The sequence below is a fragment of the Rhincodon typus genome, chromosome 34 (genome assembly GCF_021869965.1).
Source record: "Rhincodon typus isolate 14 chromosome 34, sRhiTyp1.1, whole genome shotgun sequence".
In the NCBI taxonomy this organism is placed as follows: Eukaryota; Metazoa; Chordata; class Chondrichthyes; order Orectolobiformes; family Rhincodontidae; genus Rhincodon; species Rhincodon typus.
This window is the reverse complement of record NC_063365.1, coordinates 14374940-14392107: the sequence shown is the minus strand read 5'-3', so window position 1 is coordinate 14392107 and position 17168 is coordinate 14374940. Positions and strand designations below refer to the sequence as shown.

The window sequence follows — 17168 nt, the reverse complement described above, 5'->3', positions numbered from 1 at the left end:
TGAGATCTGTGACCTATGGTATTTAGCAGGGATCAGTGCTGGGACTCCACTGTATATACACACACAACTGACTGGGAGAATGTAGGTGGCCTGATTAGCAAGTTTGCGAAAGACACAAAGCTTGGGGAAGCTGCGGCTAGTGAGGAGGATTGTCAGAGGATACTGCAGGATATAGATAGGCTGGAGACTTGAATAGAGAACTGACAGATGGAGTTTGATCCGGACAAATCTGAGGTGATGTGTTTTGGAAGATTGAATGCAGGAGGGAAGTATACACTAAAAGGCAGAACCCTTAGTGGCATCAACATACAGAGGCATCTAGTTGTACAGGTTCACAGTTCCCTGAAAATGGCAGCATAAGTAGATAAGGTGGTTAAGAAGGCATAAGGCATGCTTGCCTTCATTGGTTGGGGCATACAGTATAAAAATTGAGAGTCATGTTTCAGCTGTGTAGAACTTTAGTTAGGCCACACTTGGAATATTGTGTATAGTTTTAGTTGCCACACTACCAGAAGGATGTGGAAGCTTTGGAGAGAGTACAGAAATTGTTTACCAGGATGTTGCCTGCTTTGGAGGGTATTAGCTACAAGGAGAGATTGGACAAACTTGGTTTGTTTTCACTTGAACATTGAAGGACGAAGGACAATCTGATAGAAGTTTACAAAAGTATGAGAGGCATGGATAGTCAAAGTCTTTTTCCCAAGATAGAAAGGTCATTTACTAGGTGACATAGGTTTAAGGTAAAAGAGGATATGTTTAAAGAGGAAGTGAGAGGCACTTTTTTTACACAAAAGGTGGTAAATGCCTGGAAAGCGCTGCCAAAGAAGGTTGTGGAAGCAGATACAATAGCAACATTTAAGAGGCATCTTGACAGATATGTGAATAGGCAGGGAATAGAGGGATACGGACCTTCTAGAGGCATCATGTGTAAGGGCAGTCTTGTTACGCTGAAGGGCCTGTTCCTGTGCTGTACTGTTCTTTGTTGTTGTTCTTTGCTTGTTTTTGTTGTTGTCTCTAAAGCCCATACTATCAACATCCTGAGGCTTACTGTTGACTAGAAATTGAATATTGTGGCTACAAGAGCAGGTCAAATGCTAGGAAACCTGTAGTGGGTAACTCATCTCCTGACTTCCACTGCCTATCCATCATCTACAAGGTGCCCTTTCCTTGATGCATGCAGTTCCAACAGCAGTCAAGAAGCTTGATGCCATCCAGGACAAAGCAGCCTACTTGATCCATAAACACTGACTCTCTCCATCCTCAGTGCATAGTAGCAATAGTATGTGCCATCCTCATGGTACACTGTACAAATTTACCAGAGCTCATTATTCAGCACTTCCCAAACACATGACTTATCTAGAGGAGCAAGTGCAGCAGAATATTGAAAACACCACCACCTGCAACTAACTTGCAAGTTTCCCTCCAAGACACTGACCATCCTGATTCTATGATTAAGAGTGTACAGCATAATTTTGTTTCATGTTTTTTGACCTGCTGCATTATAGTTGAAAGCATTTGTCCTTTTTAAATCATTTTGAGTTTCAGTGAGCCTTTGGTTGTCTTGCAGGAATCCCAATTAATACATTGTATCAGTTTTATTTTTAATCTTGTGTTTTATCACTCTTCCCTCCTGGTTGAAATCTTAGATTTGACTCAATGTCCTCCCCTGGACTCCTGCATTTCTCCAGTTCCCTAGTTGTTTCATCACTTTCAGAGATCAAAAGTATCAAGTCATACACTGCAAGATTTGATTATTTGTTTTTATGAAATTAATAAGGATTTTGGAATGTTTAATATTGCCTGGCATTCTAAAAGTGAATGAGCAATTGTTAATCTCTTCCTGTTTATTATTTATTTTGAAGCAGGAAGATTAGTACAGCCTCCAGAGTGCTAAAATGATGAGACATGTTCTCCTTTTATTGAGGTTTTTTGAGATGGTAATCAGTTAATATCCCTTTTCACATTCATCATGTTTTGGAAATTAAATATCTGACTGAAAATTAAAGCTTAATTCTCTAAACAACATTTTATGAATGAATTGCAAAGAGCAAATACACCAGCTGGAAATGAGGTTTTTTTTTTCTATGTATACCTGCTATTTAAACTAGAAGCCCCACTATTGCATGATATCTTTCTAATCAATTATTATGTATCAACAGTTATTGTTCTGTTTCCATGCCATGTATGTCCTGCGTAATGTTGCATACCTAGCTGTAGAAACCACGTTGTCAATCACTGAAATCAAAGAATTTCTGTTATTGTCTGATTCAGACTTGCACAACCCAACTAACTACCAGTCTTGGATAAAATAGCTATAAGGATGGCTACTGTGAAGAACAGAAAGGAAAATGTTCCACTGCACAGATGTTCTTAAGAAGTTATTTACGTTGTGGTTAAAGATGCCTTATTGGGTAAAGCAGAGGGAATTCTAATGTTTCATATCAAACCTTTACTCCTGTCAGTAATGTTAAATAGCACATTGTACATGTGACTTGTAATGAGAAACATGGAGCTTCCAAAGTATTAAAGGGAACTTCATGTGATAAATATAATGTTGGAAATATTCAGACAGTAAAACACAGTTAACATTTCAAGGCCATGATGTTTCATTGGAACTGGGGAAGTTAGAAATACAACAGGTTTTGGGCATGGATTGGGTGGGCTAATGATGAAAGGAAGGTCAGTGATAGGGTGGAAGACAGGAGAGATTGAATGACAGAGAAGTTATCTTCCAAGGCCAAAGAGAATGAGATATGGAAAGCAAAGAAGCAAATTTTAAAAAGGTGCGCATAGAGCAGCTTGTACTGAGATGCAGTGTGCAATCTTTGAACCTCGGCACGCAGGATCAGAGTGAAAGTTCCATGGGTAAGCATTACTTGCTATTTCTTCCAACTCCAGGTCTCACTCTTGCCCACCAACAAAGTGTCACACGCACCTGTTTGTGGAAAATGACAAGCTGAATTAATTGATGTTTAGAAGTTAAAATAATGTGGACTTCATATTAAGGAGGTCAAAGCAGGGAGTATTACTGGTGATTTAGTGGTGACCTCTATTACTCAGCATATCCTGGGCTCTCAGGTTTGGGTTTATTTTAGTCATTGCAGCCGTTTGCTGCTCCAAAACTCCTTTCCATGCCTCATCACTCTGAGTTCAAACCAATTATTTAGAAAATACCTTCTGCTTAATTCTGATTCTAAGCTGCTTTTAAATGCTTAATTTATGGACCATTGCGTTTTGTTAACATTTCAGATATCACAACATCTGAACATAAGCTGCAGAGCTGATTTGCATCACATTATCTTGCTTGGGTTTATATAACTTCAAATCGGGGATTGTGGAGCTACAGATTTAAACCCGTTTTTGCAAGGCCAACGTTTGCTTAGACTGGAAATCTATCGAATGCTCCTGATAAAAGAATCTGTTGTGAACATAATGTAGTAGAAAATCTTTTATAAATTTTAATCCGATTCATGTGTGACTAGATATACTGCTTTCAAGTTTGGAATTCTTCTGTATACTGCCTGATATATGAAGCTCAGGTGCAATGTGGATTCTCACAAATTTCAATCTTGTGTAGACATTGACAGGAAATTTTAAGAATCACGTTAGCTTGAGTGACTTGGCCATTTCCTCTTCCCCCAATGGTAAGAAAATAGGTTACATAAAACTGATTAAAAATCTCACCATGTCACATCATAATCCTCGTTAGTTTCGAAAGACATTATGAATAAAACCTTCCAAAATCCTCAACATCTCCTCTTAATCCTCCTCTCATCTGGTGTCTTTCTTCAGCAAACCTTACTGGAATGAATGACTATGGTGTAGAAACAGGCCGTTCAGCCCAACAAGTCTACACCAACCCTCCAAAGAGCATCCCACCCAGACCCATCCCCATCCCCCTACCCTATTCCTGTAACCCTGCATTTCCCATGGCTAATGAACCTAGCCTACACATCCCTAAACACTATGGGTAATTTAGCATGGCCAATCTACCTAACTCGCACATCTTTGACTGTGGGAGGAAACCAGAGCACCTGGCGGAAACCCATGCAGGCACAGGGAGAATGTGCAAACTGCAGACAGACAGTTGCCCGAGGGTAGAATCGAACCTGGGTCCCTGGTGTTGTGAGGCAGCAGTGCTAACCACTGAGCCACAATGCCAGCCTTCATTAAAACCTATCACTCTCTCACAGATCACAACCTTGATTTTTTTCCTGAAGAGTCTGAAGAAGGGTCCAGATCTGAAACGTCAGCTTTCCTGCTCCTCTGATGCTGCTTGGCCTGCTGTGTTCCTCCAGCGCTACACCTTGTTATCTAACCCACAAGCTGTGCTTGGAAGACAGCCGTTAGGTGGAACCCAGCAGTCCACCCCTCCTTTTAGCTGACAGTTTCCTGAAGCATCAGAAACCTGGACAAGGCTTAATATTGTAATGGAGAGAATAAGGCATGCAGCCCACTGAAAATATTTAAGAAAGACTTCTGCCTCCTGGAACTGGATTGGTTACCTGCCTTTTTGTCCTGTCTGTTACAAATCAAAAGTTGACTCGGTTGAGTTTGCATTTGAGATTATTGTTTTAACATCCCACCTGATCCAACTGGCCCATTCTTGCGAATTAAAAGTTCCCTCCAATGGATCAAAGACACTGATATACCAATTGATTTTCAATTTTAAATAATACTAAATTCTTCCTAATTTCTTATTTAAAGATAAAGTGTTTTCTCAACCAAAGGAACCACTCATGACTTGTTTTGTGATTCAAACAATGCTCAAACATGCCACCTCTACTGCACCTCATCCCAATTGCTTCATATGTGTATTCTCAGGTCTCATGCTTCCCCTACCGATACTGCTCTGTCCGATCAAACGTGTTTTTACGTGCCTCCAATATTTTTATAACTAATCATGACAGCAAACTAAAAAAAACACTTCTTTAATGTCCCAGGTTGTTTTTTTATATCTGGGTTGCTCCAAAGAGGGGTTTTGCCAAAGTAATAAAGGCATTAGTCAGATCACAGCTGGAATACAATGTTGTAGGCCCCTTATCTAAGGAAAGTTATTGTGACATTGGAGGTAATCCAGATAAGGTTCAGTAAACTATGGAGGGACTGTTTAATGGGGAGACATTGAATGGATTGGGCCTGTACTCATTGGAATATAGAAGAATGAGAGATGACCTTATTGAATAGAAAGAATAGATTCGAATTATATTTATTACCATGTGTACTCAAGTACAGAAGTGCAGGAGTACAGTGAAAAGTTGGCAATGTCGCCCCTCATGGCGCCATCTTAGGTACAAATCTTAGCTCCAAAAATAGAGAAATAAAGAAGAAAGATGTTACACTGCCTTCCAGTGATTCATAGTATAAGTTAGTATATAAGACATAAAATTAAAAGGATAAACATTACAGACAGATAAACCGATTACGCACAAATTACATTGCAGCAGATCAGCGCAAGGACTTCCACACATGGTCTGACTGGCATCGCAGACTGCTGACCGCCCGCATTGGTTCCCAGCCCAACAACCGTCCCCGCTCCACTCTGGCCCTCAACCACTCCTCTCCATGTCTCCGGCCCACTTTGAGTTCTTAGTGAACTTGACAAAGTGAATGCAGAAAGGTTGTTTCCCCTTGTTGGGAGAGTGTAGGACTATAGGACATAATCTCAGAATAAGGGTCGCACATTTGAGACAGGGATGAAGCATTTCTTTTTTCAGAATGGAATTTGTGGAATTCTTTACCACAGAGGGCTGTTGAGACTGGCTCATTAAGTATGTGCAAAGCTGAGATAGAGAGATTTTTAATCTGTAAGGGAATCAAGGGTTATGAGGTAAAGGCAGGAAATTAAAGTTGAGTATTATTAGATAAGCCATAATCTCATTGAAAAACAGAGCAGATTTGATGGGCTAAATGGCCTGCTTCTACACCTTTTGTCTTTTGGGTTAATGGTGAAATAATACTCAAAGACTCCAGGACAAGCTGGGAGATTTGGCAACCATAAGATTTGAAGCTCTTTCACTCCATGACTTCTGCTACCCAGCTTGCTAAATTACAAATTCAATGTGAATACATTGTGACCCAGCTTGTAAGCTGCACATTCAGTACTTCGATTTTAAACGTTTGGGTATCTTTAAACGAGAGTTTTGACTCAGAAGAATTCAAGTTATAGCCAGTATTGGCTGATTGCAGTCCTTTTACACCGCTTGTGAATGAACCACATGGAGAACTTTCCTGAGGATGGTTCAGAAAATGATTTATTAAAAATCAATGTGTTTGTACCGACAGACAGTACACTGTCCTCTTTCACTAGCACCATTGGTTCCAAAATCAATGTAATTGAGATTACATTCAATAAATAAGCAATGTATTCACTCACAATTTGCACCAGGCTCCTCCTCTTGCCCCGTTGCTCACTCCTTTCCTTCCATTACTCCTTTATTTGTTGATGGCTTTTTCACTTGTACTCAGGTTGTCTGTTTTCTGAAGGAACTGTTGGAATTAAAATTATGCAGAACCATATTTGAAAGAAACATCCGGAGATCGTTGCCAGTCATTTATTAGTTGCATTGAATTACATTCGTATTTCAAGACTGAAGTAGGTTCATTAATTTTTTGATTGGTGTCTGATTTGTAATTATGCAAGCATTGTGCCATTCTGCAAATTAAGTCTGATGGCTGTTTGCAAGAATCCACTGAAAATAGTCTTTTATTATCTTCTTTCTGCTATCTGCCTGTAGGGAGGTGTCCAAGTAACCAAAGCATAGCATCTTGTCTGGGGAGTTTTGTTTAAGATAGGATTTTTAAAAAATTTAGACTGTTCTAAATCCTTCAAGAATTGGATGATGCAAGAGCTCTCCCTTCCTTACACAGTTCAGTGCAAGTAGGAATTTTAACACTCACATCTCTGCAGGTGCACACTGGAAAATAAATCTTTAAGCACCTGCTAAGGACTTGGTGTGAACAGTGTAGAGTAACAAGGTGAAAATTTATGAGTCTCCAGCTGTAGATGGGAATAGCATGTTGGAGAAGCAGCAGGTCTGTTCTTTACAGTCAAAGGTGGTTCTCCTGGTTGAATCGAAAAGGAGCTTATGTTGCAATATCCTGATGGAAAATGGCTTTTTAAGCTTTGCTCATTGAGGATTATAGCAGCAGCTGTGGGAGGTCCCTGCTTCTCATTGTCCTGTGTTTGTTCTGTTTGTTTCCCTGCTGAGCATTGCTGGCTGTCTCTGATGTGCGTTGCAGACGAACAAGTGTGTTATCTCGATCCTCATTTCTTTAGGTGTAGAGTGTCAGATTTAGGCTTTATGTAATCTAGCAATGGAAAGCGCCACGAGTCCCAGGACGGATGTGACTACAGCACAAGAATGACTACATCTCCGAAGTCCTTGTTAGCTGTAATGCACTTTAGGTTGAGAAAGGCATTTTATAAATGCAAGTTCCTGCATCTTTAGGAACACTGTTGATCAGGATCAATGGAAGTGGACATATTGTAGTCATGAGCAGTGGAAGAAACAGATTTGAACACACAATAAAAGGGAATTAGCCATGGACTTCAAACTTCAGAAACTGTGTGCTCACTTTGAATTGTCGAGAAATCTGCAAGAGAAGCTAGGACAAGACACACCGAATCTCTTTGAAACCAACTGGTAAAATATCAAGAATCATGATTCCAAGTAAAATTTTAGTCTATCGTGCTGCGAATGGATCTACCCAGACTGAGACTTTGCGGAGCACCAGGAGACGCAAGAAATCTTTGGGAGACCTTTTCCAGAATGGATACCGTGTCAGAGCTAGTCACAGTCATAATATGGACAAAGAGGAGCAAGGCAGCTTCCAAAACACTTTGGCTACTTGCTATCGTGTTGTGTATTACTGGGGTAAGATTCTTCTCTACCCAAGATATTATGGTTATACCTTCAAAAGGTTGTCCCACAATTGGCTCTGCCTATCTCTCAGTTCAGTCTTTTTTTAAGCAGACATTAGTGTCATTACATTATTTCTAGTTGTATTTTGAAAGGATTTATTTCCAGATCTGGGCAACTTAGAAATCACAGGGGTTTCCAATTATTTTAATTTTGTTTTGACGATCAGTTTACATCTCCTTCCTGATTTTATTAATAGTGCTGCTGTTGTAGCTTTCCATGTTAATTTCTGAATGTATGGTTTGTGATCGCTATATCATATGTAAATGTTTCCAAATTGAAACACTAGTCCAGAGCAGAGTTGGAGAAATATGCACGTACACAGAATATTTTAGTATAATAGTAATCTACATGAGTGACATGTCTTAGACCAGAAATGCAATTGATGTTCTGAGCTTTAGTATTCTTCATATTGTCATACAACTTGTTGTTTAACTGTATTTACTATTTGTGCAATATCTCTCTTGTTTCTTCAGACCACAAACTTAACATTCCTTCAGGTTTGCACATTTAAAATCTCAAGCAAAATATTCAGGCCACTGCATTTCTTAAGAACAGTTCACCAAAAGTGAATTTAAATAGTGAACTATAAATTTATTGCAAATTCCAAATTCCCTCACTGTTTAAGTGAAACCGCCCTTTTTTTACAGTTTTTATTCATCTTTTAGTTTAATTTTAGTCCTTCGCTGTAAGTTTCACTTTCAGCAGTTTGAAAATTTAACTTCTTTTCTCGCTAGCAGTCTGCAATTTAAAGTTCAACAGAACGTCTCAAGGGATCCAGTTTAAATCATGATGTCCAACTATATTTATGGTTCAATGAACATCTCCAATCTGTGCAACTGTGGAGTTTTAAATACTAAACTTTGTACAGGACTGGTGCCAGATGTGGCCACCATGCTTCTGTTTGGAATGTTCCAAGTTTGTGGTAAAATAGTCAAAATTTTCTAGTCTTATTCACTAATTATACCAATACAAATGTATTATTTTCTTCATTCCTAAGTAACTTAACATTCCTAACTAATTTAAAAGGCAGAGATAGTAAGAACTGCTGATGCTGGAGTCTGAGATAACACAGTGTGGAACTGGAGAAACACAGCAGGCTAGGCAGCATCAGAGGAGCAGGAAAGCTGACATTTCGGGTTGGGACCCTTCTTCCTGCTGTGTTCCTCCAGCTCCACCCTGTGTTATCTCAGACTCCAGCATCGGCAGTTCTTACTATCTCTGAGTGTGTTATAACCCCACTGCAAAGCCTCAAAGAAGGGTCCTGACCCGAAACATCAGCTTTCCTGATCCTCTGATGCTGCCTGGCCTGCTGTGTTCCTCCAGCTCCACACTGTGTTAATTTAAAAGGCATCTGGATGGGTATATGAATAAGAAAGGTTTAGAGGGATATAGGCCAAATACTTGCAAATGTGACTAGGTCAGATTGGGATGCCTAGTCAGCATAGATGTGTTAGACCAAAGGGTCTGTTTCAGTGCACTATGACTGTATAACTCAATAACGTTTTAGTTGCATCCTGTGGTCTGTGCTCAAAACTGTGAGGTTACAGTACGCTTATGTAGGAACAATCTGCACCAGTTGGCAGGAGAGTTGGTAACCAGAGGGCATGGATTTACACAGCACATCATGATCCGAAAGAATGGTGGAACTGGATTTGACAGTACATTTTGAAAGGGAATTGACAAGGACAATATTTGCAAGAACACAGGGCAAAGAGGAGGATAGAGGAACTAATTACATAAGACGATAAGACCAAAGGAAAGAGAAACCGGGGTACTGAATTGGCCCTTCAAGCCTGCTGTGGCATTCAATAGTATCATGGCCGATCAGACATTCCTCTTATCCACTTTCTTGCCCTCAATTATAACCCTTGATCCCCCTACTCATTTAGAATCTGTCTGTCTCAGCCTTAAATACACACAAGATCTTTGTATCCACAGCTCTCTGTGGCAAGGAGTTCCAAAGAAACTCAACTGTCTGAAAGAAGGAATTCCTCCTCATCTCAGTCTCAAATTGGCACTCCTTTATTCTGAGACTATGGCCGCTGGTCCTAGACCCCCTCATGAGCAGAAACGTCCTCACAGCATTTACCCTCTCAAGCCCCTTAAGAATCCCATACCTTTCAATGAGATACCTCTCATTCTTCTAAACCATAATGCAGAGAGTCCCAGCTTTTTCAGCCTTTGCTTATAGAACAATCCCTAATTCTATCAAAGAACTAGTGCAATACGATGGACTCTGTAACTCTGATCCTAGATTAATGCCAGTTAACATGCCTGCCACAAAATCTGGACAAGCAGTGAGTTGAATGTTGAATAGATTGGAAGTAAAGCTTCATAAATACCTGAGTTATATCAAAAATGATTACACATTTTGTTACATTGACCTGTTTTAAAATTCTGAAGAACATTTGTGGTGTGATATTTTTAATAAAATATGTTACTTGGATTGTGTTCTATTATTTTGTCTCTTTGTGCTTTTCTCTCACATCTCTCTTCAGCTGAGCACGTCAGATACTATGCTATGTTTCTGCCCAATTACCTGACATAACAAACAATTTGAACACTGAGTCAATTCTCTAATTACTTTGTTTTCCCCCATCTATTACGTAGTCTCACCATTGAAACCATTGAGCTCATTTTTATGTGGTGGCTTATCCTATGAAACTAACCACATTTGACTAATATGGAGGTGAAATAAACAGATGAGAGGAAAAGATTAGCAAGATATGTTGATGGAGTTAGTTGGGAGAAAGTAAAAGCAGGCTTTGTGAAACATTAGTGCGATGTACACTTCTTGGGAAGAGCGGCCCATTTCTGTGCAACATCTAATGCATATCAATTCCAGTTAAACTTTTACTAGTACTGTTGGAGCAGTCTCACTGCACTATAGTGTAGAAATAAGCTGATATATTAGAATAAACATACAAACTATTATGCTGAGTCAGGCCCAACCACCTTTGGTTACCATCAACACTTCTGGGAGAGAAATTAAGGTAGAAGTAATTTTTTGTTTGTAGAGGAAGGAAGGGATAGATTTCCTGTCATAATAATGTCCAAAGTAGCTGATGAAATTTGATTTGTACTTGCAGTGAACATTGTCATTCACCCAATGGGAAACACATGTATACAGCAAACATGATGAAGGAAGCCAATTCTCCCACAAGCATTTCATAGAATGCCTGACTAAATAGAACTTCCTTATAAGTCTTGTATGACGACAATTCCACATTTCCTTTTGATTTGTTGGAATCCATTGCCAAAGAGCACCACTTGATGTCAAGCAGCATTCTGTTTCAATGATATACTGCAAATTGACCAGGACACAGAGTTTCCAGACACATCTTTCTGTGTGTTTTCTTTGTCAGTGCTGATGCTGACAAGGCTGGCGGTTTGAAAATATGAAGCTGATTAGATTGTGTCCTTCTATTAATTAAGACCTCAGGGAAAGATTTCTGTCAGAAACAGTGCGTCGATTGAGTTGCAGGCCATGTTTCATTTACATGCACAGCAAACTATAAATTCTAATCTAGACTCCAGAGAATGAGACTCCCCTCGCAGAGAGTTACCCCTTGATTCTTTATATATGTTACATAGGAGCTCAAAGTTACACCTGGTTCTGAATATTACAGGTTGTTAAGTGCTCTGAGTGGCGATGAGTGGATGTTAACGTATTGTTTCTTTTCACAGGCTTGCGATTTTTAAGAGCCCTCAGGTTGATACAGTTCTCAGAAATTTTACAATTTCTGAATATTCTAAAAACAAGGTAAGCAACACAAATTATGAATCAGATGTTTAACATTCTGAAGGACTATTTTAGACATGCCTTGTGTAATTAGTTATGGAGGTAAACTTTTTGTCCGTTTGTTAGTCTGTTTGTCTGTAACTAATATATCTCAAAAAGTAATGGTCAGCTTTCAACAAAATGTGCTACACGGAATATGGCTAAAGAAAGAAGTAATTAGTTTTTGATGAAGTTGTGGTCCCAAATCCTGGATTACTTTTAAGCAATTCATTAACATGTGGGAGGTAGGCTGAGAATTGATTTTTTTTTTGTTGTAGTATCATGGGTTGTCTTATTCAGAATGTTGTTAATTATTATAGAATGTCATGGATTGTCTCAGCAGATGTAGTGCAGTTTGTCACAGCTGTCAAAATGTGAACCAAGTTATAGGTTGTTGGATGTGGGTTGGCCCAAGGCCTATGGAGAGATGGGAGCTTTTAATGAAAATATTTATTTTCTCAGCTTTGTAGTTACGACACATCAATGTGGCAAATGTATACACATTACTGAATGCCCTCTTACTTGCTTTCAAACATTTTTGTGCCAAATAATTAATTTGTATAATTCTTTACAGAGCTAAAATGTAGTTAAATTTTCCAGTAGTGTAAATGCAACTAAATTGTTATGGATATTTTTAAATGAACTAACATTTCAACACATCCAGGAAGTGTAGAACTTAAATATGTTGCAGGTGATGAATCTAATCTAATGCAAGCCATTGCAATAGGGCTTTTACTTTCAGAGCTTGCACCTTATTATGATTTGGAGATGCCTCTGAGCATTTGTAGCTAATTAATCACTTTTTCTTATTCATTTGAAGGGATGAGAGTATCACTGGTTAGGCCAGCTCTTTATTTCCCATCCGTAACCACTCTTGCGATGGTGGTGGTAAGAACCTTCTTGAACCACTGCAGCCCATTTAGGGTAGTTACCCTACAATTCTCTGAGGAAGAGTGTTCTTGCGCTTTGACCCAGCAACAGTGAAGGTTCAACAATGTATTTCCAAGTCGGGATGATGGGTAGTTAGCAGGGCAACTTGCAGATGATGGTAGTGTTCCCATGTACATTGCCATTGTCATTCCGGATTGTAGTGATTGTAAGTTTGGATGGTATTGTTTAAGGAGCCTTGGTGAATTTTTGCAATGAATATTGTGGATGATAATGCTGCAACTGTGCTATGGTAATGGAGAGGGTGAATAGTTGTGGATGTAGTGTCAGTTAAGCAATTTACTTTGTCATAGATGGTGTAAAGCTTCTTGAGTGTTAGAGCTGCACTCGACAAGGCAAGTGGAAGTATTCCATCACATTCCTGAATTGTGCCTTGTAGGCAGTGGATGTGCCTTTCAGATTCAGGATGTGAGTTACTTGCTGCAGGATTCCTATCTTGTGAAATGCCGTTGCAGCCACAGTAATTACATAGCTCGTGCAGTTCAGTTTCTGGTCAACAGTAAACTCCTAGGTTGTTGATAGCCGGGGGTTTAGTGGTGGCAATTCCATTGAGTGCCAAGAGATGATGGTTAGATTTTCACTTTTTGGAGGTGGTTATTTCGTGGTACTTGTGAGGTGTAAATATTACTTGTCACTTGTCAGCCAGAGTCCGTATTGTCTAGGCCTTGCTGCATATGGACATGGGCTGCTTCAGTATCTGAGGTGTTGTAAATGTTGCTGAACCTTGTGTAATCATCATTGAATTTCTGACTGTATGATGGAGGGAAGGTCATTGATGAAAAGCTGAAGATGGTTGGGCCTAGGACATTCCCTTAGGAACGCCTGTGGTGCTTCCCTGAATCTGAAATGACCAACCTCCAACAACCACAAGCATCTTCCTTTGTGTAAGTTAGGACTCGATTCAGCAGTGTTTTCCCCTTTAATTAGTTTCAATTTTGCTAGGGCTTCTGATGCCACATTTGGTCCACTTGTGGCCTTGTTGTCAACAGTAGTCATTCTCATCTTCTCTCTGGAGTTCAGGACACTAATAGGACTCCTTTCTCATCTCCAGATAGAATCATGGTGTCTCTGAACAGACAAATGCAGCCCTTCAACAATGTTGCACACCTTCAGTTCTGCACTGAATTGTATACTTCAGTCGGTCTGAGTTGTATACTCATGTTGTACAGTGAGAGTTAGTCCAACAGCTTTGTGACAAGAGGTGACATTGATGCCAACTGAGTTGATCTGAGATTTTGCAAACTGCGACGTAATAATTTTCAGTCAGACAAAATCCCTCCTGCATGACATTATTGTCCTATTGATTGTGTCATTGTGGATTTCTGCTTAAAGTGTGAGTCAGTCAATCAAGATGACAGTATTCCTTGTAAACATTACAAGTCAGGTCTTGAAATAAACCTAGCTGGATAAAGTTTTCAGTGAATGTTCTTCTGTACAAATTTTGATTATGTTGATGCACTTAAAAACAATTTCATTTGCTTGTTTCCTTGGCCCATTATTTTTTCTTGCTGTGCCTCGATTTGATGACTGGTACAGAATGAGAGGCATTACTACCTATCTCTACTAATTCCATTATTGCCAGCTGTCCATACACTCAGGCACGTGTGCAGAGTCCATCTGTTTCATCTAGGGTCACTGAAGAAAATTGTAGTATCTTAATTACACTCTGATGTCAGCACAATATGGAAGTTAAATATGGGATCCTTCTGTACTGTGTATGTCAGAACCACACTTGGTAGTGTCTTTAACAACAGCATTAGTTTGTTTTGTATTCAGAAGGATATAAAAAAGTCATTATTTTAATGACAAGCATTTTGGATGAAAGGTTACTGATTTCATTGAGGGCTGAGCTGGATTTCAGTAATCCAGCTAAATGGTTTAAAGAAGAAGTCAAAGATGTTTTGTATAAATTGAAGAAGGATTGTGGATTAAAATGTAAATACAGTTCTCATTGATGTTTACAGGTTTGCCATAGGAAAGGGACAAACAATCCCTACTGCTGACAAAGTAATATCAGTTAGAGGGAAAGCAGTGAACTTATATTCGATCTGTAGCAAGCCTTGATGGCTTGAAGGAAGTTGAATTACATTGCAAACATAGTGAAACTTCTTATATTAGTCCTCACCTTTTAAGCTGAGTTTGAGACATTAAAATGATACAAATGCATTAGGAGCATAGGACTGATTTGTAATGCTGAGCCCAATTCTGTTTTTACTTGCCATCAAATGAGTACAGGCCCAATCTACTCAATTTCTCATAAGACAGTCCCTCTATACTTGGTAGCAGCCTAGTGACCTTCTTACAGCTGCCTCCAATATCAGTATAACTTTCCTTAAACACCTGGTTCAAAATTGTTCACAATGTTCCAAAACCTCGTAATTTTATATTCTATTCCCATTGAAATAAAGACCCACTTTCCATTTGCCTGCCCTGTTACCCTGTTGCTAGCTTTTTGTGATTCATGAAAGAGGACTCCCAGATCCCTCTTCTCTGTAGCTTTCTGCAGTCTTTCTTCATTTAAGTAATATTCAGTTCTTGTACTTCTCCTGCCAAAAGGCGTAATCTCACATTTTGACCTACTGACTTGCTCATTATCTGTTACCTTTTGCATTTTCACTTCATCTGCAAACCTGAAATTAGATGTTCAAAATAAATGTGGTTTACCAGCAGTTCCAAGTTCTTCTGAAGGATCTTTCCTTCTGTTTGGTGTATTTTAAGCAGTTAGCAAATCTATTATATTCTTTTAACTTCCTGCTTCCACACCTCAGATGTTTAACCTGAGCAGGCATATGATCCAGCACAATTAACTGCATATGACATACCTAAAACAAGTATCTATCACAACTGACATCAAAGTGGTATTACATGCAATTAATATTTTAGTATTAATCCATTTTTTGCTTAAAGTCAGATGAGAAGTAAACTTAAGTGACTGTCTCAGCCATGGATGAGTTTATCCCCATTGCAACCCTCTTGCTTTTACCCATTTCTAACAGAGAGTTCTGGTAGCAAAGAAAACCTAAGTGCTAACTCATTGCATTGTCTAATTCTAATTTATGGAATTAACATGTTAGACATCATTGTTGGATGATGTTCCAACTGATGCATTTGATGTTAGTAGCCTGAAGTAAACTAACAAACTTAAGCTGAAGTACTTTTAAGTCAATAAACATGGAGAGTGAACTGCCAACAAAACATGGATTTGGTTCAGATAGGAAGTTAAAAAGTTAACAGAGTAGAAACAGGAACATCATCTGCCTCAAACTTGCTGATTTATATCAATGTGACATAAGACATAGCATAACAGATAGTGTGCTCTGAGGAGGTGGATCAGTCATCAAAACATTTGAAGGAGGCTACATGGCTTCAATTTAACAGGATTTTTGTTGCTAACCCGTGATGTCTTGGCTTCCCAACCACCTCAAAATCTGGCGATAAAAAGAGGCAAGAAAGGCCAGTTCCATAAGGTAACGATAAGGGGAAGGGGAAAGATTTTACAGCTGATCTGATTTTAACCTCAAATCTGCATTCCCGCCTCTCCTAAAAACCTTTCATCCTCTTCCTGAACAAGAATCTATCTATCTCTTGTTACTATAGAACAAGTCAGATACAAGACTGACCTCTGTCTTGATAAAACTTTTTGTTTGTTTTGAATAGTCTCTCACTGAAACATAAGCATTCAATGTTGCAGATTTGGTTTAGCAGTAAAACAAGAATGTATTATGCAAAAGAAATGAAGGTAAAATAGAATAGAATAAACCAAACTATTTACACGTATAACACTCCTCTAACGATTGTGAAACATAGGGTACGAAATGCAATCCCATTTATCCAATTAACATCTCATTACAGTACTCAAACACCTGAAAATGTGCTGTTCTCTATCATATATAGGGTTTAACTTAGCTGTGGCTTCAATTCTTTGTCATGAGAATCTGATAGCCTTTGTAAGTCACCTTGATAGTTTTCTGGAAGATGAAGTGTAATGCTATCCAAGCTTTTGAGCACATATTTGTTTTCCAGTCTGATTGTCGGGAGGATATACTTTGAATTTTTACTTTCTGATTCATTCGCTAATTGCTCTGATATTTCTTTTTCACTCCCTATATCTTTCAGTATTGTAGATACAGTTCTCTTCTGACTATCATCCCTGTCATAATATCTTTTCAACATGACACACTTATTGGTTCTGTCTGTTGTCTGGCCTATTCATTACATAATTCACATCATTGAATTTGTTTTTGATTTGATAAGATCCAATGAACTTTGCATTTTATGTTTTCCTAAAGACAAATAACAGGACTAATACCTTGTCTCCAGCAGCAAATTTTGAAATTGGTCTTTTTATCTGCTTGAGCATTCATTGTTTTTTTGAGCACTTCAAGTGCTTTTTCACCAGATCACATATTTTGAGCAGTTCTTCTCTGAAAATTGAAATATGCGTTTGAAGTATTTCTGAGCAATGGTTTATTATGTTTTTTTTAAGTGGCTGTCTTACCTAATGTCCATGTATA

General features: G+C 38.8%; 1 protein-coding gene across 1 annotated transcript in view; it reads left to right on the top strand.

The window, feature by feature from the left end:
- LOC109932831 (calcium-activated potassium channel subunit alpha-1-like) overlaps positions 1-17168 on the top strand; it is a 621464-nt gene that overhangs the window by 489345 nt on the left and 114951 nt on the right. The window contains exon 6 of the mRNA XM_048616327.1: positions 11613-11688. Coding sequence (XP_048472284.1) covers positions 11613-11688 — 76 coding nt within the window. The remainder of the gene's footprint in view (positions 1-11612; positions 11689-17168) is intronic.